This window comes from Accipiter gentilis, chromosome 18 (genome assembly GCF_929443795.1).
Source record: "Accipiter gentilis chromosome 18, bAccGen1.1, whole genome shotgun sequence".
Taxonomy (NCBI): Eukaryota; Metazoa; Chordata; class Aves; order Accipitriformes; family Accipitridae; genus Astur; species Astur gentilis.
In genome coordinates, this window is record NC_064897.1 from 26,081,684 (window position 1) to 26,106,262 (window position 24,579).

Below are 24,579 nucleotides of genomic sequence, written 5' to 3' on the forward strand. Positions count from 1 at the left end.
TAAGCAGTGGGAAAGAGGGACTGTCATTATTCTCAGGCTCTTACCTACCCTAGATCCCTTCAGAAATCTCCTTTAATACTTCTCTATTTGGACCCATTTGCCAACCCCTGGTAGAATAAAATAGTTAATTCTTAAAAAAGATAGTCAGATGTTTGAGAAGCAGGGATATGAGGCTTGATAGCTATTCAAATACAAGAACTTATTCATTCATTCAAATTTGTATTAAGTTCTACCTATTCGGTCCTTCTAACCCACCCCAACTAAATCATTATGTTCACTCAACCATGCTGAATAGGCGAACCTCCCAAACATGCAAACAAATGCCCATGAGCTCAGAAATGCACTCCACCACACTCAGCCCCTCTCCCCTGCCCAAAGAGATTGTAACTTGTGACCTCAGAGTTAGGAAATCTGGATGCAAACTGACATCATCCCCTCCCTGCTCACAGCAGAAGAGGTATGGTGCTTTGAGTATCTCATAGCCATTGTGCTTTCGCACACTGAAAGACTCCGCACTGAGCCTAAAGAAGTGTTTGCAGGCGAAGACTTTTAAAGCTTTGCTTGTACTCGTCTACAATCTTTATGAATGTGACGTGTGGAAACAGACTCCACAATCAGTGAGATTGTAAAGTAGGTATGTATATTCAGTGCTGGGCAGCACGGGGGGTAGTCCCACCAAAGTCGTGCGTGCCTGACTCAGCAGTTTGCTTCAAATTTATACAGTCAAGCGTTACATATACATGGTGTATTGCAATACGCCTATACATAGGCATGATCTATCCCCACTTCATATTAAAATTAGTTCCCAAAAGTCACAAGGCCGGTCTTGGCTGGTTTCTGGGGTCGACTGCTGCTTCTTATCAGGGACTATCATCTCCTGCCCCAGCCAGCCTCAACAATGCAAACGTTAAGCATCACTTCTCATCCTCTTGGGCCATGTCTACCTCTGTTGAAATTTCTTTAACTTGACTATAAGCCAGATAATTATTAAACAGTTCCTATCTACATCCATGTATCTACTGCATGGACTAAGGTTCCTTTGGCTCCCCGTTTCAAATTTCTCTGGTTTGTCTGCAACACATGAGTTGGTTTCTCTGCAACAACGAGACGGTCTTTATTTTCCACCTGCTGCAGTTACACCTCCCTTGCAATGCACTACGCTTCCCAGCTTTGCTTCCATTTAGGATGCGCACTGCCGCATTTCTGAAGGGCCAAAATGCTTACCCAACAACCTGCCAGCCTTCCCCCCAAAATTCACTATCGGTCAGGAGAAAAGCGTCCCGGAGAACACACCCCCTGAGGCAGCAGCCTGTTCACAAGCCATCAGGCTTGCTGCAGGGCCATGGCCATCCCTGTGGGGCCCCAGCCAGCCCACCTGCCCGCCCTTTCCTCACAGTACGTCCCACCACATCCAGCGGGTTTCTCCTGTGCCCTGCCCTCCGTGGCCGTGGGCCTGCTGCACCACAGCCAGCCATGTCAGGCCTAGGCCTAGGCCCAGGTCCCTCCTGCCCACAGGGACACCCCGCGCAGGCCCTACCACCCCACCGAGCCCCGCACCAACAGCCTCCAGCCCTCCCTACAGCAGTAATTTATTTTATCCTCCGTAACTAAGGCCTCCGCCTCCCCCTCACGGGCTCGCACCCATCGCCTGAGGGCAACTAACGCTCCCGCCGCCCGCAATGGTTTCACCCGCTTCCCCCCCCCCCCCCCCGCCCACTGCCGCAATGGTGCCGTCCTCCCGCCCGCCATTTCACCTCCCCCAGATTTCGCGCCAAACTGCGCTCGGCCGGCAGAGGGCGGAGCGCCTCAGCCAATCGGCGGCAAGCGGAGAGGCCGCGCTCTTCCTCTTGGGGCGGGGCTGGAGGGCGGCCGGTGCCCAATCCGCGGCGGGGAGCTGCGGCCGGGCCAATCGGAGAGCGAGGCTGTGCGCTCCGTTGCAGCAGTTTGGTTTCCGCCGCGCGCCGTTTTTGCCGCGAAAAAGTTGGTGGTGGCGCCCCGCGGGCGGCGAGGTGCGGGGCGAGACTGGGGGGGGGCGCGTGGGGAATTTGGGGTGGGGGATCCCGGGGGGCGTTGGGGGGGAGGGGTAGGACGTGGGCAGGCCGGGGGGCGGCATTTCGGGGGGGATTTGGTGCGGAGGAGGTCGTGGTGGTGGTGCTACTGGTGGTACTGGTGGTGGTACTGGTGATGGTGGTGGTGGTGGTGGTGGTACTGGTGATGTTGATGCTGGTGGTACTGGTGGTGGTGGTACTGGTGGTGGTGCTGGTGCTGGTGGTGGTGGTGGTACTGGTGATGGTGGTGCTGCTGGTGCTGCTGGTGGTGGTGCTGGTGCTGTGGTGGTGGTGCTGGTGCTGGTGGTGGTGGTACTGGTGCTGGTGGTGCTGCTGGTGGTCGTGCTGGTGCTGATGCTGATGGTGCTTGTGGTGGTGCTGGTGCTTGTGGTGGTGGTACTGGTGCTGGTGGTGCTGCTGGTGGTCGTGCTGGTGCTGATGCTGATGGTGCTTGTGGTGGTGCTGGTGGTAGCGCTGATGCTGGTGGTCCTGGTGCTGCTGGTGGTGGTGCTGATGGTGCTGATGGTGGTGCTGGTGCTGGTGCTGACGGTGGTGGTGGTGCTGGTGCTGATGATGGTGCTGGTGCTGGTGCTGACGGTGGTGGTGGTGGTGGTGCTGATGGTGGTGGTGGTGCTGGTGCTGATGGTGGTGGTACTGGTGATGCTGGTGCTGATGGTGGTGGTACTGGTGGTAGTGCTGATGGTGGTGGTACTGCTGGTGGTGGTACTGGTGGTGGTGCTGGTGGTTAGGGCTGACCGTGCGCTCTCACCCCCACAGGGGAGCAGCAGTCAGTCACCATGTCCGGCTTCGACGACCCCGGCATTTACTACAGCGACAGTTTTGGGGGCGATGCGTCGGTGGACGAGGGGCAGGTTCGGAAATCCCAGCTGCAAAAGCGGTTCAAGGAGTTTCTGCGGCAGTACCGGGTGGGCACGGACCGGACGGGCTTTACCTTCAAATACAGGTGCTGCCATGAGCCCTTTTCTCCTTCTGTGCCTTCCCCACTCCTCTTCGCATGTCCAGTCTGCTGTTAACCCCCCTCCTGCTACGCACACCCCGGATATACAATAGCACATGTCAGCTTTTCTCTTCCCATAGACCGTAAAGAGCTCTTTGTCAGTATAAGAAATGTTGTTGTTCCCATGTCACATTACTGGAAAACTGAGGTCTGGGTTCTCCCAAATTTTTAGGCAGCTAGCCAGTGGCAGAGGTAGCAATAGAGGGATCTGCACTGCCAAGCTTCCATCTAGTTCTGAAATTCAAGGTCTGTCTTCAAGCTGCAGTCCTTTCTGGTCTGGAGTTTTGTCTGTATCCATTAAAATAAGTGCAGCACTGTCCAGGTGTGGCTTCCGAGGCTATGAAGGTCCCTTGGCCATCCCTTTGCCTCCGCAGCTTGGAGACACAACTGTGCGAGAATGTGGAGATGTATCACGCAAGGGCTAGGACAATCTCTCACCTTTCGTCTCTGAATTTCATGCACCCTGGCTTCTTTAAGGACAGCATTGCCTGCTACGCTATTATTTCCTTTTTTAAAATCGTATTTTAGGTATAGCAGGTATTATCCTGTATAGAAGTTTTCTAATTGCCTATCTGGTTGAGTAACTGTAGTAAACAATTAGTGCTGTACTTTACATTGTCACTGGAAGCGCTGGTGTCCCTGGTCTTACGGCACATTTCAAAGTGGGTTTGGGAAAGATTTGCCCCGGTCCCCCTAGGCTTCTCTTGGCACTCTTCTGATTTTTCCTGTTTGCTTTCCAAACCAAGGACTCCCTGGAGAACCTGCCTTCTCTGCTCCCTCCTTGTCATATCTCACTGCGGGTGACTGGTGCTTTCCGTCCTGCAAACCTCTACCGCTTACTGCCTTCCAGGGATGAGCTTAAACGGCATTATAACCTGAGTCAGTACTGGGTGGAGGTGGAGATGGAGGACTTGGCCAGCTTTGATGAAGATCTCGCTGACTATCTGTACAAACAACCGGCGGAGCACCTGCAGCTGGTAAGGACGGAAGAGTTCGGCAACCTGGCACGCTGACGCTGTCGCCTTGTGCGAGCGGCCCTGGCGACGCACTGTAACACCCCCATAATAGCCTCGGTTTTGCCCTTTGTAGTTGGAAGAAGCAGCAAAAGAAGTCGCAGATGAGGTCACCCGTCCTCGTCCTTCAGGGGAAGAAACTCTCCAAGATATCCAGGTGATGTTGAGATCGGATGCCAACGCAGCCAACATCCGCAGCCTGAAGGTGAGGTGAATCCGCTGCCGCGCTGGGCAGCGGGTGGCAGGGCTTGCTCGTGTGGGGGTGTGATTGCAGAGGAAGCTTTTGGTATCGATCACATGGCTTGTACACTAATTTACAAGCAGGGGTGCTCTGCAACTTAAATCTGACTGCAAAGGACTGTTACTACTGATTGCTGCTGTGGGGACGCTATGGCTATAAGTGATGTTCTGCAGGCAGTGTTTCGTCATTTTCTCTTTTGTTTTGAAATCAGCGTGGCTTAAGTCACGCAACCATCCCCTGCTACTCCAGAGCAAGAGAGCGATGTTGTCAAGAAGCGCAGGCTTTTTTGTTCTGGTACTTTAGTTCCCTGAACGTGGGAAGCGTAGCTAAGGAAGAACAGTGTTTCTTTAACTTCTTTAGTTTCCCATCCATCCTCCAGTGACAGTTTTCTCACCTTCCCTTCACCTTTTCCCTTTCAGTCTGACCAGATGTCCCACCTTGTGAAGATCCCTGGAATTGTAATTGCAGCAACCCCCGTGAGAGCCAAAGCCACCAAAATCGCCATCCAGTGCCGCAGCTGCCGCAACACCATCAGCAACATCGCGGTGCGCCCGGGCCTGGAGGGTTACGCTCTCCCCAGAAAATGCAACACGTAAGGACTGACGTGGGGATGATGGGGAAAAAAAAAAAAAGCCGCGTCCCCTCCTGCTGCCCCTCTGTCCCACGCGTGCCGCATAGAGTCAGCTCCCTGTCACACAAGGCAGGATCGTTCTGCGCTGCTCTCTGCTTCTTCCCTTCGTGTCACCCTCGAGCCTGCGCTCACCCGTGGCTGGCGGGTTTTAGCTCCGTCCGTCTGTGGTCACACCGGTCGTGGTGCTGCGTGAGCAGCGCTGCAAGCAGAGTTCGTTATATCTACAGGGCACTTTGCCTCTTTTACCTAAAAGTTCATTCCTGCCTCCACCTGTCCCGTAATGCTGCGTTAAGCTGCTGTCCCAACTTCCTATGAAGTTGTTCCCTTTTTCAAACAAACTTCTTCCTTCTGTGTTCCCCCTCCAGAGGGGGGCTGTTTTGCGTTACCTTCTGTAGGGATGCTTTGCCACTAATTTTCCGATCACGCTTTACAGCTCTTGATTCCCGCGCGAACCGTGAGCGTCAGGCTGCCGCTGTGGCTGCGGCTCTCGCGCCGACCGATCCTGGTGGGTTGTGTTTTCGAGCTCACGCCTGCCAGTATTTATTTTCTGCTCCTTACCTCTAACGCAGCTTGAGAGGTCTTCGGGATAGGGATCGTTCTTGCGCATGGTCTGTACGGCATCTCGCTCCTGATACTTGACTGCACGAGTGCATTTGCACTCTGGTGTTGCTCTCCCTGACAGCCCTGCGTGGCGTCAGGCATCTGTCGTGATGTACTGAGACAGCAGCGGGACGTGGAGGTGCTCCATGTCTCGGAGAGCTTGTAGCCTAGCAAGGCAGATACGTCTCGAGAGACCGGGAGGTTGACAGCAGCCTTGTCACATTGCTAATTGCTTTCTTACCAGAAACCACTTAACATTTGCTTCGTGCGCGAGGTTGTAAAGAAAAATGCCCTGCCGTGTTGTTGAGTCTGTACTGTCACCTTCTGTGTAATTAATTAATTACCTTTCTCCCTGCTTTTAGCTAGCAGGGGGAGAGGGGGGAGGCAGGGAGAGTACTCGGGCAAGTATCACCCTGTCTTTGCCTTGTTCTCGTGCCCACTTTTGGCAGCTGTTGAAGACAAGACAGAGGGCTTGGGGAGCCTTTGGTTCGTCCCTGTGTGACCGCCCTTCTCACCTGCTGGGCACCGCTGCGGGCTCTGTCACCGCTGTCCCCTCTACAGGGGGGCTCCCAGGGGCGGCTCTTGAGTGCCAGCAGCCTTCCCTGATGGATCTCTCTACACAGAGAACAAGCCGGCCGCCCAAAGTGCCCGCTGGACCCCTATTTCATCATGCCAGATAAGTGCAAGTGTGTGGACTTCCAAGTCCTGAAGCTGCAGGAGTCCCCGGACGCTGTGCCGCACGGGGAGATGCCGCGGCACTTGCAGCTGTACTGCGACAGGTACCGGCGCGACCTCCCCACCCTGACCCCGCTGCGTATTGCTGGTGCCATCCTTTTGCCCGCTACCATCCTCTGCTTTTCTCCTTTTTCTTAGGTACCTGTGTGACAAAGTTGTCCCGGGGAACAGAGTCACTATCATGGGCATCTACTCCATCAAGAAATCCACCCAGAGCAAGAACAGAAGCCGTGACAACGTGGGCGTGGGCATCCGAAGCGCTTATATCCGCGTGGTGGGCATCCAGGTGGACGTGGAGGGCTCAGGTGAGGGCTGCTTTTGGTGCCCATGTGGTCTGTGTTGGTAGCCTCATGTTGGGATAGTCCCTTCCTGAAGAAGGTGGTCCCTCAGCAAGGACTGCATGAAGTCACAGCCTGGGTCCTTCTCTGCTGCTTATATAGCAGAAGGTTCAAGCCAGTCCAGGGGTCTAACTTGCCCTGAACGCTCTGTAGTCATGTCCTGTGTGACTTTTTCTCAGTGATATTAGACGAGGAGGCTTCAGCCTGAGTCCTCCAAGGTATTTAAGTGCTTTTATCTTATTGATCTTAGTGGGACTCTGCTAAGCCATCCCTGAGGATCTGGGCTGAAGTCGACGGTTAAAATTGAGCTATGTATTTAAAACATGGTCCTGACTGTAATTCTCCCGCTGGTTCCTCCAGAGCTGCTTTGTCCAAGGTCCTTGCTTTTTCTTACTAGCCTCTAAGGACACAGCCTGCCTTGCTGGGATAGCAAACGCCTGCCCTCTCCACCCTTCCCACCCGGTGGCACTTGGCGTGATCTTCAAGAAGAGATTTTGGCGGTAGCGGGTGTGGGGGGAGTAGCATCATTTATTTTAAAACATCCATTTGTTTGCTGTTGCATCATTCTCCTCATCCCTGTACAGGACACAGCTTTGCTGGCTCGGTGACCCCTCAAGAAGAGGAGGAGCTTCGTCGCCTTGCCGCCATGCCCAACATCTATGAGACCATCGCCAAGAGCATCGCCCCCTCCATCTACGGCAGCACCGACATCAAGAAGGCCATTGCCTGCCTCTTATTTGGAGGCTCTCGCAAGAGGTGGGGAGAAGTCCGCCCGGTGGAGAGAGCGTGGCGGCAGGGGTGTCGTTCATGGCACAAAGCCCTCGCACGGTCTTCTGGCGGTGCTGCCAGCCGCCTGCCACTAGACAGCAACGTTTGGTTATCAAAATAAAGGCTCACCGACTCTCCTTCCCTCTCTTTTTCCCACTGTCCAGGCTCCCGGATGGGCTGACCCGCAGAGGAGACATCAACTTACTGATGCTGGGTGACCCCGGCACGGCCAAATCCCAGCTGCTGAAGTTCGTCGAGAAGTGTTCGCCCATTGGGGTAGGTGGTTTGAGGTGCTCGCTTGTAGCGCGGCTCGTTTCTTCCTTCTGCTCCCTGCGTAGCACCGAGGACCAGACCGTGGTCCAGCAGATACCTGCCCGCGCATCCACAGCTCGACTGGCTGGCAGAGGTGTGAACTGCCATTTCTGGTGCGAGCCTGGAAGAGATGGGGCGCAGGGCAGGGGACGAGGGAGGGAAGGGGAAGCGGGTAATGCTTTTCATTATGATACGAGCCAGGCTATTTGCAGGCGTCCAAAGACGTGACTGGTGCTGTTGTTTGTTGTTGAGACTTGATCAGCAGAGAGCCTGGCTGGTCAGGACAAATGAAGTTGACTGCATCTCAGGCACGGACCTGCAGGCTGAGCCCAGGCATGAAATTATATTTTCGGCTGTGTTTTCTTGTAGTCTCTATTAAACTCGGCCGCTGACTGCGTTGTTCCCTCGGGGGGAAACAAAGCTAATGCAGCAGCGCGCTAAACAATGAATCACTCCCTGTTCTGTACTTAATACCTGTATTTGTGTGTCTTCAAGCCCTCTGGTGCGTCACAGCTGCTTAGTCCGAGGCCTGGGACTAGGCAATAGTCTTGCTCGGTACCCAGCAGGTCTGCTTTTGGCACGTGTCGAGGGCTTTTCCTGGAGGTCCTTCTGTTTCCTCCAGCAGCTCTGGTTTTTGCAATGCCGGGGCTGCTTTGTCCTCCGTCGGGAGCGGTGGGCTCCTGGGATCTGCGGTGGCTGACGTGCTCTCCCCTTCCTTGTCCCTCGTGCTGCTAGGTGTACACCTCGGGGAAAGGCAGCAGCGCTGCCGGCTTGACAGCCTCGGTGATCCGCGACCCTTCCTCCAGGAGTTTCTTCATGGAAGGAGGAGCGATGGTGCTGGCGGATGGGGGAGTGGTGTGCATCGACGAGTTCGACAAGGTACCCGTGGGGCTGCCCGCGTGGGAGCGGGGAAGAGAGCCCTTGGGCTGCCGGCTTCTCCCAGGAGAGCCCAGAGCTGCAGGAGAAAGGGTGACTCTCCTGAGGCTGCCTCGCTTTCTTTTGGGGAAAGAAATAGGGCTGCTGGGAAACTGGTTACGTCCTGCGCTCTTGGGCAGAGGTTCTTGCAGAGCTTTACCTCGGGGGTCAGCGTCAGTGGGTATGTAGCCGAGGTCTGGCGGAAGAGACTGATGATGACTTTTTTGGGTTTTTTTTCCTCTTCGCCTCATTTCTCGCACCTCGGATGAAAAGATGCGGGAGGATGACCGCGTGGCCATTCACGAGGCCATGGAGCAGCAGACCATCTCCATTGCTAAGGTGAGTTACGGGTGCGTGTTGCCCCGGGGCGGGAGCCTGACTTGCCACTGGGTTTCTGAGAGCCTAGCAGCCAGTGGCCAGGCATCTTTTGCCAGAATTGCCCATTTTAGAGTCCAGGCAGTGGTTTTGATGGTTACTGGTTTCTCTGATCTGAGACCGGTCAGCCCTGCCTGTAGGCTTCGGGTTGTCTTCTCTCAGGCAGCCTGAACTTTGGCAGGACTGAAACAAGCTCCCTCTCTTCTGCCTGTCCTCTGCTCCTCGAGGTTTAGTAGTTCTGCTGATGTCCCTGTGCCACAGCCTGATATCACTTCATTTGCTTCCTTCCCACTGCTCTCCAGCCTCTCAGAAGATCTATAGAAACTGCCTGACATCCTGGTGCCAGGTCTTCTCTCAAACCAGAGTTCCTCTTCATTTTCACTGCTCAGCCTTTTTTTTGTAGCACCTCTGCTCCCTCCTGGTCGCTCTGGCTCACCCCTTAGCTGTTCAGCTGAGCACCCACCACCGCTTTTCCTTGCTGCTCGCTCTTGCCCTGCTACCTGCAAACCCACGCTTTGCTCCTGCGGCTGCTCGGGGGACTCGGACCCGGCTGCCGCGTTTCCAACTCAGATCGCAAACTTGGGGTCTTGCGTGTCGTTGCCCTTGACGTGAGGTTTTAAGTGAAGTTACTCGGTGCTCAAGCCTCAGCTGAAGCCAGTCCTCCTCCAGAAGGACATGTGGGTCCAGCCCCACGTAGCTCCTGTGCTGACCCCTCTCCAGCGTGGATTACAGAGCGATTGGATGCTACGTAGGGGGTTTTATTTAAATGCAAGTGATCGAGGATGAGTCCTTGCAAACTGGTTTGGACCTTTCACTACGAGTTGGTAGCCTTCTAGCCCTGCTGTGACATGGATGTGGTCTTGACCCCGTCCGTTTCTCCTTCCCCCCGCAGGCAGGAATCACAACCACACTCAACTCCCGCTGCTCAGTGCTGGCAGCTGCCAACTCCGTCTTCGGGCGCTGGGATGAGACCAAAGGCGAGGAGAACATCGATTTTATGCCCACCATCCTGTCCCGGTTTGACATGATCTTCATCGTCAAGGATGAGCACAATGAGGAGCGAGACATGGTGGGTCGGGGCGCACAGGGGCAGCTGGGACTGGTGATGCCCCATTTTTTAGGAGGAGGATGCGGGGGGGGGGTGGTTCTGCTGCCTGACTGCCTTCTGCTCTCCTAGACACTGGCCAAGCACGTCATGTCCTTACACGTGAGCGCCTTGACCCAGACCCAGGCCGTGGAGGGCGAGATCGAGCTGAACAAGCTGAAGAAGCTCATCTCCTTCTGTCGGACGTGAGTGCGAGGCATGACTTTTTGCGAGCGCTCTGTCTGGGTGACCTATTTTTTTCCTAACTCCTGCCTCGAAAAAAGGGAAGCGAGAGCAGCTCGCAACGGTGCCGCAGCGTGGCCCGAGGAAAGGAGGGGCGCCCGGGGACCCCCACCACTGCCCAGGGGACCGTCCCCATCGACGTTGCGTCCATCTCCTGTCCCCCCCTTGCAGGAAATGTGGCCCTCGGCTGTCGGCGGCGGCGGCGGAGAAGCTGAAGAACCGCTACGTCCTGATGCGGAGCGGCACTCGCCAGCACGAGCAGGAGAGCGACCGGCGTTCCAGCATCCCCATCACCGTCCGGTGAGCGAGCCTGCTCTCTTCTCCCCACCGAAACCCTCGGGGTTGGGATTGCATCGCTGGGTGTAGCCCGGGAGGGGAGTTAGTGGGGTGCTGGGATTTGGGGGAGCCCTGTGTGAACAGGGCAACGCTGGAGGTGCCGCAGGGGGCGGGGGGACAGGAGGTGCCTGGAGTGGGGTTAAGTGGGTGTCAGGGCTCAGGGGGGAAGGAGACGACCCCTCGGAGCCGCAGTAGAAAGCAGGGAACGTCTCCTTTGGCCGCAGGCAGCTGGAGGCCATCGTGCGCATCGCCGAGTCCCTGGGGAAGATGAAGCTTCAGCCCTTCGCCACCGAGGCAGACGTCGAGGAGGCCTTGCGGCTCTTCCAGGTGTCCACGCTTGATGCAGCCATGTCGGGCAGCCTGTCAGGTGAGGGGGAGATGCTCTGTGCTGGGGACAGGAGGGATGTGTCTGGTCCGGCTGCTCAGGGCAAGGAGAGCTGAGCTTCCCTCCCCGGACCAGGCTGGGGGTGCTACCAGGCACCCCTCTGGGTAGGTGCTGGACCTTTTTTCTGAGCAAAGGCAAAGCAATGCCTGCAGCAGCAAGGGAGGGCAATGAGAAATGTCACCGAGGGTCTCCATCCGTGCTGGGCAAGGGAGGGAAGGTCTGGGCCTTTGTGGTCCCAAGGGCAGAGTCCAGCACCGGAGGTGGTTCGTCAGCCTTTTTGTCCTCTAACATCTTTACCTGTGGGGGTAAATGTTTCCTTGGGAGGCAGCGTGGCACAAAGGCTTTGAAGGAAGCTCCAGCAGTCGGGTCCACGTTCAGACGTGTCTTTGGAGCTCCGCCACCTTTGGTGGTGGGATTTGCTCATGGGTTCCCTGAAGTCGTCGAGGCGTGCGGGTGTGGTGGGAGACACAGGAGACGGGCATTTTGGCTTTAAGAGTGATGTCTGGGCGGCACAGAGCGCTCACACAGCCTCTCCCTCCAGGGGCAGAAGGTTTCACGACACAAGAGGACCAAGAGATGCTGTCCCGCATCGAGAAGCAGCTCAAGCGCCGCTTTGCCATCGGCTCTCAGGTGTCGGAGCACAGCATCGTCCAGGACTTCATGCGGCAGGTGGGCCAGGGACCCTGTGGAGGGTTGGGCTGTGAAACCAGGGACCCCAGGCTGCCGTTCGGGGGGTGAACCCCATTCCCCAAGAGGTGGCTGGAGAGCCTTTTGGTCATACCTGCTTCTGAAGTTGTTTGTAGGGAGTGGGGCGCAATGTGATTGCAGAGTTTAAGGGGGGTGAGGCGAGAACTCATTTTTCTGCAAAAGCCCTGAGGTTTGGGGCTGTTTGGGTAGGTTGGGGTCCTACCCTTGAAACCAGAACCGTTTGATTTTTGAGACTGGCTGCAGTCAGACCTGAAATAGTGAAAGGGGAAAGGAGCAGCAGCGCCTGGTGCCACTGGGCTCGCTCCCTCCGGAGAGGCACAGCCAGGCTTTAGTGGTGGTTGCAGGTTCCCACTGGGCTCCGGTGAGTTTTTCCCTGCCGGCTCATCTCCCCCTGCTTTCCCCTTTTCCAGAAATACCCGGAACACGCCATCTACAAGGTGCTGCAGCTGATGATGCGGCGGGGAGAGATTCAGCACCGCATGCAACGCAAAGTCCTCTACCGCATCAAGTGACCTCCCGTGCATGGGAAGGGAACCGCCGCTGCCCGACGTGAGCCCACGTGCAGGCAGAGTGTCCCGTGGGGTTGGAACCTGCTCCTGGAAGAAGCTTTTCCTTGGGGAGCCAAACAGCTCAGGGCTTCCCTCTTGAACTGGGGTTTGGGGTGGTCAGGATTCCCCTTGGGTGCTCTTGTCACTGTGTCAACGTTGATGTTTCTTTGAACTCCAAAAGCTTTTAGTTTGTATTAAAATAAAAACTAATATTGGTAGCGCAGGGTCTTTGGCTGCCCGGATGTATCCCCTTCCCCTTTTGGAGGGAGCGCAAGATTTTGGTTGGAAAGGCATCCCTCCTACTCGCCCAGAGCCCATCCTGGGGTCTCGCCTCGAGGCAGGACACAGCCCCATGGGCAGCACCAGCACCCCTGAAGGCAGAAACTCCTTTCTTGCTCAGGGTTTGATCTGTCTATTAAGGCATAAATCCTGTTGGCGCAGGCTGCCCTGTTGGGCTCAGCGGTGCTTACCCGGTCCCTGCGTGCAGGCTGCTGCTGTCTTCCTTGTCTGCCAGCAGCAGCAAAGGAAATACCCTGCTTTTCCCCGCTTCAGAGCTGCTCTTTCCTTTTCCCTCTTGCCCCTCTCCAAGGGCTGCAGCAGGCAAACGCTTTACCCTGCATCGTAAAGGGCTGTGTCAAAGCCTTGCTGGAGGCATGGGAAGCCGCTGCAGGTGCCGGAGAGGCTGCTGCCATGTCTGTGAGTGACCTTCAGGCTGAAAAACACACCCCAGGAGAGGCTTCATTAGCAGAAGAAAACCTTCAGGGCCAGCAGAGGGTACCAGAGCCTTGAGGATGCTGGGCTGCGGTGCTGCCTCCTCCTCCTCCTCCCAGATGGGAATCCAAGGGGTCCCTTTTGGGACGGGGTGGTGGGCTGCGGGGTGCACCCAGCCTGGCAGCTGTCACACAAGGGCTGGGCTCCGCTGTGACCCATGGGGACCGAACGGTATCCCTCTTGGCTTCTCTTTGGGGTTTTTGAGAGGTGCACGGTGCGCTCCGGACGTGGCTGGAGCTGGTTATGGGGTTGGGGGGGTCCGTCTGCAGGGGATGGGGTGGTGGTGACCCTGACAAGATGGGCTGCACTTTGGAGAAACCTCCCTGCTCTTCTTCCCCCAGTTTTTCAGATGGGTCCGACCTTTGTGGAGGGCTGGAGGGGAGAGGAGGCTGGCCCAATGGCTCCCTGCAGGAATGGGTCTCCAGAAAGCTCACGCCGGTGACTTTATTGCCCAGTATTTTTGCAGGTGCCAGGCACCTTGCGGGGCTTCTTGGAGCAAGCAATGCTGGGGCAAAAGCGGGCACCCTTCTTTTCCCTCTAAAAAAAAAGAGATGCCTTCTCTCCCCACACTGCTCCTTGGCTGGGGAGGGAGATTCCCTGAGCTGCTGCTGCGTGGAGGGGGAATAAGTGGAAGTGAGAATAACAGGGCAAGGTCTTCACCTGAAGAGTGAAGTTCCCAAAACTGCCAGTGTCTGAAAGCATCCCACCCCCCTCACAAGCTCCCATGCTTGTCAAGCACTTGATATTTTGGCATCGGGAGGTGGCCCATTAGAGCAGGGTCAACACGGTCTGGAAGCAGCAGCGTGGTGTCGTGGCTGTTTCTCTGCCACGTGCCGTAGCCCATGTCATGCTGTAGTGACGGCTCCTACACGTCTCTCCCCCCTGCCACCCTATCCCAGTACCTCTGTCCTTGCTTTGGAGATGCTGGCAGGACCTGTCTTATCTACGGTCCGTCTTCCAGAGGTGCAACAAGAGCAAAGCAAGCAGAGAGGCGAGTACGGGACCGGTAGCCACAACCTGCTGTTAATGCTGCCCGCGGAGAAGGCTGCGAGGTTCTGTTCCCAGGCTTGGAAAGAGCTCCCAGTGATGGAGATGGGCTGGGTGGGGAGTGTCCTGGGAAGGGGAACGCAGCACAAAGGGCTCCGTTTCCATCACGCTTCTTGTTTTCTTCCTTCCCTCCACCTGCAGACCTCTCCCCAGCCTTTCCTCACGATCTTTGCTCCGTGCTGGAGCAGTAGCGGATGGCTGGATTTCGGCTGCTGACTGTCAGTGGTGGTCGTGTGGTGCTCACGGGTTTTAAAAGAGCCAACATCTCAAGGTACATCGAGCTATGCTGGGCGTTGGCAGGTGCGGAGGTTGGAAATTCTTTGTGGGTTTGGGGTTGGTTTTTTTTCTTTTCACGACATGATCGGGAGCAGAGGTATATTTCTGTGACGGGGATCAGAATGATTGATCTCTTCCTGCTATGAAATGTGTTGATTATATGGTATGAGGTTATGTAAGTGTACATACGGCTTGAAACAACACTGTTTAGCAACTAATGTATGCAGCTTTATCGCAAGAAGGGGAGCTGGGATGTGCGCAACTCTGGCATTATCTTGGAACTAGAGATCACTGATTAGTAACGGCTTGTTTTGATCATCACGCTGCGGATGGAAATTTTGGGAGGAAAAGCAGTTCTCATTTGGGTAGAGTGGTAGTGCTTGGTGGTATCTAGTTGATAAGAGATTGCTGGTCCTCCTGGTGAAGATGACCGGATTTTTCCTCAAATGATAGCTACTTGACAGAGGAGTGGTCATCCTCCTGGTGAAGGTGTCTTCGTCACCCCTGAGGTTTTGGCGTGCTGAGATTTGGGACAGAGTCCCTGTCTGGGTGTCCTTAGATGACCAAAAATACCATTCTCAAATCTAAGGCCAACAGGGAGAGTAAAACCAGACAGACGTAGCCACTCCACGTCTGAGCAGCGCAGCATTCCCTTACCTGACCTACAGAGCTGACCTTGTCCCTTCTTTAACTCGGTGCTGTGTCACAGGAGGCTTCTTCCCCACCCTTGGGAAGTCCAGTCGGATGAGTGTAACGACCCCAAACCAGGCAGCCACCAGCGATGCTCAGGTGCCTTTGATTCAAAGCTTGGGCTTCTGTAGAAGCCACCCACCTCTTGCCACAATGAATTACCCCCGAAGAACTTGCGGATTACGTGTAATCCTGCACAAAGTGTGTCAATCTGTGTGAGCGGAGGGGAGTTTCTCACTCCAAAAAGATCCAGCACACTGGGCTCTTGCCAGCCTTTTTAGTTCTCCACGGGAGGACCAGGAGCACAGTGTTTTATCCAAAGTAAATGTTTAAAAGAAACCAGAGAAGCTGTGCCCTAATTGCATTTGTTTTCTCTCTGTTGCCTACAAAACGAGGTCAAGGCAACTAGATCGAGTGGGTATTTTTGCATCATAAGCATCTCAAGCTGGGGAGATGTGCATGTCCTCCCTCCCTGTGTGCTGCACTGCCGTATCGGAGGAGAAGGGCTTGGGTGAAGGCTTTCTTTGGGTGGCTAACTCTGGGGCAGCTTCACTGGGTTTGATTCTCTTTCCACTCACACCGAGCTTATGAGAATACCTCTGTGGAAATGTCAGCAGAGTTCCACTACTGTAAAATCCAGCAAAGCTGAGTCATCACATCTGCACTGCTCGGATCTCTTCCATCTCCGTGTAGGATGGGAGCTGTTGCAATGCAGCAACCTAACCTCTGAGTGTGTTGTGAGTGTCACTTCCTCCATAAAACAAAACAAACCCAAACTGCAGAGTCCTGAGGGCTATTGCTCAAGGATGTGAGATAAACACTGGGAAGCGGAATATGCTGATACAGGCAATGCGAAAAACTACCCGAGCTGGTCCACCAAGCACCGACATCAGATGAAGGAAGCTGGGGCTCCTTCCCCCTTTCTGCTTCTGGTTTACTGGGCCAGTTGAGCAAGCAACTTCATCTCCTTGCCTGTCCAGGCTAATAACCTTTTTGGAGCACAGACCACTTTTTACCACAATTTTGTGTAGTGCCTGGCACAACAGTAGCCCAATCTTAGTGGCAGAGTCTACCTGCTGACATAAATAACATTAACACGTTCTAGGACCTCTCCAGCCCTCGCCAGGCTGAGAACTGATCTCCTGGAGGCAAAGAAATCCTTGTGCTTTGCTCTGGACAGTGCCAGAAAAGACCAAGAGACAAAGGGAGAAGTCTCTGGGAGGGAGACCACGGTGCAGCAATGCCATCACCCTGCGGAACGGCACACGTGTCATGGGTCTGGGTGCCTGTGATGTGGTCTGCTGGGTGTGGGTGTCTCACGCTGTTTCCAGTCCTTTAGGAAGTTTGATTAACAGCCCGTATCCCCTAATTCTGGGCTAGGTTCCTTCAAAAATCCCAAACCACTCATTCTCCCACAGCTGTGATGTACCAACGCTCTTCGTTCCATTTTGCCCATCCTTTTGCAACGTCTTTTGCTCCTTCCTGCACACCTCTGCTCCAGGTCTCTCCCAGCAATGCCAGGGGGACCATTTTCTCCCCCTCCACCCCGCTGCATCCCTCGTGCCTGCTCTCTCTTCTCCTCCGCGTGGTCATCCCCTCCTATTCCCCTTCCTGGCCGTTGTGGTCAGTCCCTGGCCACCTTGCTGAGCGCCAAGCACAAGCCTCCCACTTGTGTTTTCAAGCCTGCTGGCTTCACAGGCAAGGCAGGACATGGGGGTATAACATGCTGGATCAGCCCTCAGGGCTGCCTGGTAGGAATGGGACACCAAAGGACACGCATCAGAAAATGTCCTCTGGACCATCTGCTGCTTCTTGGCCGTTTCTCTCCTCCCTGCCCTTCAGCTTTCATCCAGCCAAGCTGCTCCACCTCCTCTCCCTGTTCTCGATCTTTACCTCATCTCACCACCCCTTTTCATTTCTAATACTTTTTTTTCTTTTCTTTTCTTTTTCATAGACTCCTGTGTGGGTAATTTGGCCAGAAAGCACACAGACCTCTGGCCAGGAAAGCCAGGCAACACTGGTTTACCTTTGTACCACACACTTTTGGACCCTCAGAATGAAAGCAGGAGCATTATCCTGCCTGCCTTGATGAAAGTACCCACGAAATGCTTGGTGAGTGGTAAAGCAGGTCTGGCTGCAGCTGGCCGCATGCTGTGTGCTCATCAGCACCCAGCACCTCTGCGGTATAAATAGGCATCTATAAATAGATACGTAGGCACCTTTCCTTTGGGGAAATCCTTCACTTGGTGGAATCTGTCAGGTCTCAAACTGCACCTGGTACTTTGTGGACTCTGTCACAAGTGATCGTAAAGATGAAATTCAGTATACCACTAGGACTATGGAGTTAAACACAGTGCTCGAGATGTTTATGAGGTTTTTAGAGCTTCGGGTCATCTAGCATACAGGTAATATCACTGTCCTAGACCCTCGCACCAGGATAAGCTGCATATCCAACATTATCAGTTACCTTGCATTTGTGTTCTGTAATGAAGAGGTGTTTGCTGGTCTGACCAGGATCGCAGAGACTGTCACCAGTCTGGAAGGTTTGCCATCCGTGTGGGTCCAGCAGGTGAACGGTGATGGCCTGGGTTGTGGTGAACCAAAGGACACAAAGAGGGGAATAGCCTTCCCAGTGCCACATGGCTCTGATAAACTGGTCAGCCACAGAGCACTGCGTACCTGATGCTCAGTCCAGACCCTTTTGGCAGCACAGTTGCTGCAATGGGAGAGCTACAATGTCTGATTTACCTGGCTTCTCCTGAGTCAGGCAATTAAAATATCTTGGTTTCCACAGTAACATCGCTACCGCCACACTGCGCCAATGTCACATTACTGTACCCTAATCAGGTGCAAATGCAACTTACAGTAATAGACACATCATGTGGAAAGAGGGTGAAGCTTCCCCAGTCTTGAGTTGAACTGGAACTGGAGCTGTTGAGGTCAGAAGGCCCTTTTTGGCCCAGCTCACCTGACCTCCTGCATGGCACAAGCCCTAGAGGTCTGGCCAAGGCACCCAGCAATCGAAGAGCTCCATGGGCAAAAGCAAATTCTCGCTGGCTGCCTTAATTTGATGTAAAATCGGCTTGCTTTCCAAGAGGCTGGAAAAGTAAGGGCTCTAAAATGGCCAAGAAAAGTTGATCCCAAAGGGGCTCAAAGTTTTCCCCGATGAACCTTACCAGCTGGTGGGAAGGCAAAGTGCAGAAGCACACGTATTCGTAGCTGGGACCACACAAAACAACCACGTGTGGGCATGCAGGATCAGACAAGACAGATCCACACCTGTATTTCATGTGACCTGGCAGGCGTATTGTCGTAGTGCCTCCCCATGCCATGCTATTTGACTGCTTTCCAAAACCTCAGTGAAGAAACCAGGACTTCTGCTCTTTTGTTTCTTGCACTGGACAAAAGGGTAACACCAGGTCAGAGAACCAGCTCGGAAGGAGAAGCCCAGCATTTGAGTCCCTGCTCTATGAGAAAAAACAGAAGACCCATTTGTTTGTGGCTCACGTTGCATGCCCCAAACCCAGAGACACACAATTTATAGTCATGACCCCTTCACCTTTCTTGCTCCTCAGAGGATAAAATGGTTTCCTGTTTATTCCAATGGGCAGCTGTTGTATCCACAGGGGAGAGCAGCGCTCATGGTTAATATGGCTGATGTCCAGATACTTTTGCAGAAGTGGCTTGTTTGCTTGCTGGGCCGTCCAGCAGCTGCTGAACGTCCTGCCTTTGGGAGCAGGAGACTCCCAGGCAATTCTCAGATGCTCGAGCATGGGATAGGACTCAGTCCCCCCACACTGGGAGCATTAGGCAGTAAAGAGGTCCTGAGGGCTTCTTCAACCTCTATCATGTGCGGGAGTATTTCAGGAGCTATAGGGCCTCCTTTATCTTCTCCACCTGGTTCATCTGTGTCCCAGGGATGTTCTGTGTCACCCACGCGAGAGCGGAGGCAAAGCATCGTCCTGGGGGGGGGTCTCATAACCTCAGCAAAGGCTGCTAGACATGAGGTGGGGTTGCCAAAGGTGAGACATTCAGGAGCAGTGAGGGAAACTCCCTGTAGTCAGTGCCCAGGCAAGAGAAGTCTGGGGACGTGGGCGATTCCTGGAAATCGCCAGAGAAATATTATCACCATGGGAGCCACTGCTCGGGTTGCTTTTGTGGTCACTTGGACAGAAGAAAGTGTCCCAGGATGCGGAGGATGCCGCCCCTGGGGGGTTCCCTGCCAGACATGCAATCACCATAGGACATTTTTGGTCTCCTCCACCAACAGGGAAGAGGCAGTTAAAATTCAATGCCCTTGGAAAGGAAGCATCAAAGATGATTAAATGCAGGAGAAAGACAAAGCCTGCTGCTTCCTGCGTCCGTATGTTTCTCTTTTGAAATCAAGAGCGCTTCTCATGTTTGCTTTCCTTCTTTGCTTCTGCCTGGCAGGGCTGCGTTGGCTGTTCGTGTTTTTAAATGCCACAGTGACCCAGATTTGGAACAGGCAGGTGGTGATCCAGGCAGTGGTTTGTATCTGACTCTGCTTATGCAGCCAGCTATGAATTGCTGAAATGGAAAGCAATCAAAGCCTAATCTCCAGTGACCCATCCACAGGCGTCAGAGTCACCATCGGTTTGGAACTGGGGCACTGAGACACAGGCTGCAAAGTGGAGAGCTAGCCTAATGAATCAGTCGTGCCCTCTGGTCAAGCAATAGCTGGTACCAACCCTGTATCTACTCATTGGCTTTGCTTTTCAGCAGCACCTCCTGTGTGCATCTCCAGGCTGGGAATGATGCTGGCTCACAGGCAGTGCAACAGCCGAGGGCTTTGGAGAACCCCTGTTGAAGTGGTAATTTGTTTCAAGCATGAAAACCACCTGCTTATTCCATAAGAAAGGATGTAAATGGTCCCACAGGGAGCAGCAAGAGGTAGGCGAAGTCTGTACAGCCCAAATTGCTCTAAACGAGTTAGCTTCTCTGATTTTTCTGGCCGCTTTTGTGCGCTCCCTCGTGTAAAGGGGACAGCAGAGCAAAGGGCTGTTGGTGCAGTTGAAGGCTGCCCAGACAGCGCACGTGAGAAGATCGATGGGTGCCGGTGGAGGCAAGGGAAATACCAGGCTACCGGGGGGTGCCGACAGGCAGAAAGGGAGATCTTGCATAAAGCAAGCCTCTGCAGTCTCACCGCTCAGTCCTAAACTGGTTCCGAGTCCCAGCAGTGACTTGCCACCTTGCGATCAATAAGACATCTATCCTTTCAAACCCTTTGGTGGTAGAGAAGTCCGGTCATCCCTCCTGCAGAGGAGGGAGTTGGGGCACAGGAAAACAGCATGTCTTAGCCCAGGGTGCAGAAGACTTAACAGCGACGAAGGACGGATGAAATGCAGCTTCTTCAACCCCAGGCTCTGCTCCTGGGGATTTCCTTCCTCCTGCAGATGCCACATCCACAGTATTTTTTAATCCTCCTGAACTCTCCCCTGCTCTTTAAGAGGTAGAGAAACGTGTGCCATGACTTTTCACCTCTGTAATGGTCCCCTCCTTCTGTTGTTAGCTCTTTTTTTGTTTTCCCGCCTTTCTTCCGTCTCAAACCTTCCTCTCCTCGTGGGCTGAATCGCAGCCCTCGGTGTGGAACACCTCTGCTTCACGAGAGGCCAGTGACACGGTGAATAAACCCCCTCCGGAGAGTTTTGCCTGGCTGACCTATATTTGCTGCTGCTTCAATTATGTCTCCTCAGCAACTTTAATGAAATGAAAGCTAATTTTCCTGCTCATGCCGTTCACACTGATTTGTGGCAGGATAGCCTGCTCAGTACTGATTTCCCAGGTTTCACTCTCGGTCCCTGCATTAGCAGCAGCGGTGTGCCATGCTCACCTCCACGCTATCGTCCTCTTGCCATCAGAGCTGTTATGATTATTGGTGGCGATCACGTTTATTGCAGCAGGATTTCAGGAAGAGTGCGGATCTGAAAAGAAAGAAAGGAGTCCCTGCTTCAGTGCATTTCAGGCAAATACATTGACAAATAGCAGAGGTGAGGACTGTAATATGTTAGCGAGAGAAAAAGTGATTGCAGTGCTTCTCTGCAGAAGGTAAATGGGTTTCTGTTTAAGCACAAGTTAAATATCAGAGGAATGATGATCTTACGAATGAAACACAACACCTCCGGGGGCTTATTCGATATCAGCCACTAATTTACTGTGTGACCTTCAGTAGTTCATTCAAGCTCTCTCTGCCTCGGTCACTTCTTGTGTCAAACAAGCCCAGTGACAAATTCCTTTCTCGCAGAGGTCTTGTGAGGACTATGCATCTCCACGAGATCCTCACGGGACACCTCAAAGGCAGAGCATTTTTTTCACTGAGACCGCATTTAACATCCTCAGTGATGTCATGTGGCACATTAGGTGGCCAGTGCTAAACCTGGAGCCTCCCACTCGGAGCCCGTCCCACCGGCCTCATGCAAAGGCGTGTGTTGTCCCTCCGCTGCCACTTCTCAGCACGGTTCCTTCTTCTCCCCCTGCTTCCCTGGGGATCTTTTTAGCCTCCTCAACACCTCCTCCCTTGCTGTGGCACATCGGCCTTCAAAGAAGAGCCCTTGCATCGGCATAGATGGGCACAGCCAGTCGCTTTCCTTTAAAGGGAGGTGTTGCCTCAGCAACCAAAGTTTTGAAGTCGGGCAAAGTTCTGAAAAAAAAACCCCAATTGTGATGGGAAATGACACTCGGGAACAAATGTACCATGTTGCCATGGCAGCCTGAACACTTGCACGGAACTTGGTGTTTTGAAAATATAAAAAGACTGTGTTTCAAGCGGGTCCAACTAACTTAATGCCTTTGTCAGGTAGCTGCACAACGCCAAGTGTCTGGTGTTTATATTTTATACCTGGCATGTGAGTGACTCCATCGCTTCTGAAATGGAAGTAGCTTCTGCTCTCAATCCGACAGAGGACTATTTGAGACTTCAGGTTTTTCTGGGTTGCCTGGTCTGGTATCGATCTGTTGGGGTTATTTCTGTCATTTAGAGTCCATCAGTTCTTGGTTGTCTTGGTTTCCACATCTGTGTTTTATCTCTTACTTCATTTGGTGTACTTTTATGCCACAGTGTCTGGGCTAAAAACAGCAGGTAATTTGTTCAGAAACATGGATCCTTTTCCTAGTCCCACAATAATCCATGCCTTTCCTTTGAGCCATGAGGTGCGTGAGTGGCTTTCAGGGGCCACAGTCTGCTTCATTCAGCTGTGTGAGCTGAACCAAATGTGATTTTTCTCCATCAGGTGGGTGCCTTCTCCTAATTCTAGTGAGGAAGAGGATAACCAGCCTGAGGGTATTCCTGTGCTTGTTGGACGGACTCTCTTCGCAAACCCAAAGGTGAACTGAGCTCCTGTAAGACCGTGTAAGACCACCCAGATCTGGGATTCATCACTATTTCCCCTAGAAAGGCCTGATTCTCCTTTGGCATCTACTTGGTAGGGCTCCCTGTGGCCTGGGAAGTTGGGAAGAGCAGAAGGAGAGAGGGAAACTGGATTTCAGTGACCTGTTGCTGTTATTCTTCACTGTCTCAGGCAGCCAGCCCTCTGGTAAAAGCAATGTGAGTAGGAAAAGGGCTGTGAGATGCAGAAGGAAAACAGCCACTGGTCCAGTCCTTAAGAAGATTAAATCCCAAACAGCTCACAGGAGGAGGGGGATTCTCACTACTCAACTGAGAAATAATCTGGGGCCCTGACAACACGTTTCATTCCTCGCCGGTGAACCCTTACTAAGCGCTGAGCACGGGGACAGCTCTATCAACTGGGCAGAGCCAAGCAACGACTTTGGCAAGGTCAACCCTCCTCTGTCGGTCCCAGAATACCCCAGCTGAGGACCCACCGTGCTGCGGGTATACGGTGAGGCCAGTGATGGACCCCCATGTGCCAACCTGGGCTGGATACATGCACGGAGCACCGTGCCGTGAGGACTTCCCACCCTAGGCTGGACCACAGCTCAGAGTTCATGTTCCACCACCATCCCCGAAGACCTTTTGTTTTCCCTCATCCACTGGAGTGTAGGTTTCTATTGCCCAATCCACCCTTGCATCATACCATCTGTGGTTCTGCTTCATCTTCGTTAGCCTCCTCCCCGTTGCCCTGGGTGGTCCAGCGTTGGCTGCTCTTGCTTGTAGGCTGTGTGGGAGTGACCTAATTTGGAGAGACTGTAGAAGAGAAGCATCGGGAAGCCTGCAGGGGAGCAGGGATTTCTGTGCTCCTTGGCAGGAGCTCAAGCCACGTACCCAACCCCTGCAGCTCCTGGGCTCTCTTCCCTGGGTCACCTACTCCCCTCGTCCGCGTGTACATCTCACCCCAAACTGCTCCTCTCCAATTAGAGTATTAAGCAGACAGTTTATCTCAAGTGCTTTGGAGAGGGCGTCACTGTTCTTAATTACTTGGCGTTGCAAAGGCTTCTAGTCTCTCGTTTCCCCTTGACAGTTTTATTATGGAAATGTTTTTTACTCTGGGCTCTCTCCTTTGTGTTTCTGTGTGGCGTTTACAATAGGGGCTCCTCAGTGCTTGTTCTCAAGCAGCTCAAATGAGAGATTGGCTTTAGACAAAACACGCAGCTGGCTCCGAGGAGGCAAGCGGTTGGCAAATGCCAAACTGTTTCATAAGGACTCACCCTTCTTAGCCCCAGCCTCCAGTCCCCACACCTGCCTTTTATTTTCTTGGCCTCGGCGCCTGCAGCGGGCTCAAGGGAGAGGACCAGTCCCGTGCCCAGTGCCAGGTTCCTCTTTGCAGCGGTGCCCACCCCACGCTATTTGGGACCGCAGGGCTATGAGCTTCGTCCTTCATGGGAGTGCCCTCTGCCACTCTGCCTAATTTCTGCTTCTTATCTACTGTTTGTACAGAGCCATGCTGTGGAATGGAAAGGTATGGTACTTACTGGGCAGATGAAGATGGGATCCGGAGGAGGGTGTGAGAAGAAAGTGAGGTCACTTAAAATATTTGCTTGAAATGGAGCCCTTGATCTGAGCTTGTTTGATGTCCTTGGCATTTTTCCTGGAGACTAATTCCACAACTAAATGCAAAAAAACTGTATAAAATCCATAATCATCTGTACCTTTGGGATTTTTCCAGTTCACTGGAAGAGCACTCGCTTTTGCTCAAGCCTACAGCAATCCCATTCAGGAAGTTTGTTCTGTGTCATGAGGGCTAAATATGTTACTGAGACCCATACTTTATAGACTTAGAGAGATGGAACCTCTTCTCAATCTATAGGGGAAAAAAGGAAAATCCTATTTCTGGCAAGCATCCTTTACCGAAATTAAAGTATCACCCTGCCCGTGATCCTGCCCAATGCAGTTTGTTATTTGATGTGGAATGGGTATGTCCTCTGACCACGTAGGTGGTCTAAGGGTATCGCAGTCACCATATGAGGGACAAGGCATTGAAAGTAGATGGTGTGTGCCCCAGCCTGAGCCAGTCACCCTGCCCCAGCCGTGGAGGCTTTCAGGGGGTGGGAACCGTGTAGGGTGTTCAGATAGGGAGTGAAGG

At 53.6% G+C, this 24,579-nt stretch overlaps 2 protein-coding genes across 2 annotated transcripts in view; both read left to right on the top strand.

Annotated features, from left to right (window-relative positions):
- HMOX1 (heme oxygenase 1) overlaps window positions 1-24,579 on the top strand; it is a 43,565-nt gene that overhangs the window by 7,416 nt on the left and 11,570 nt on the right. The window lies entirely within an intron of this gene.
- Window positions 1,544-12,465, top strand: MCM5 (minichromosome maintenance complex component 5). Its single transcript, XM_049822695.1, has 17 exons — window positions 1,544-2,009; window positions 2,826-3,012; window positions 3,917-4,043; window positions 4,156-4,284; window positions 4,740-4,912; window positions 6,175-6,330; window positions 6,425-6,591; window positions 7,209-7,380; window positions 7,557-7,668; window positions 8,440-8,583; window positions 8,893-8,958; window positions 9,887-10,063; window positions 10,172-10,284; window positions 10,493-10,621; window positions 10,882-11,024; window positions 11,584-11,711; window positions 12,161-12,465. Exons 2-17 carry the CDS (start codon window positions 2,846-2,848, stop codon window positions 12,260-12,262), a joined length of 2,205 nt encoding a protein of 734 aa, XP_049678652.1. The 5' UTR covers window positions 1,544-2,009; window positions 2,826-2,845; the 3' UTR covers window positions 12,263-12,465.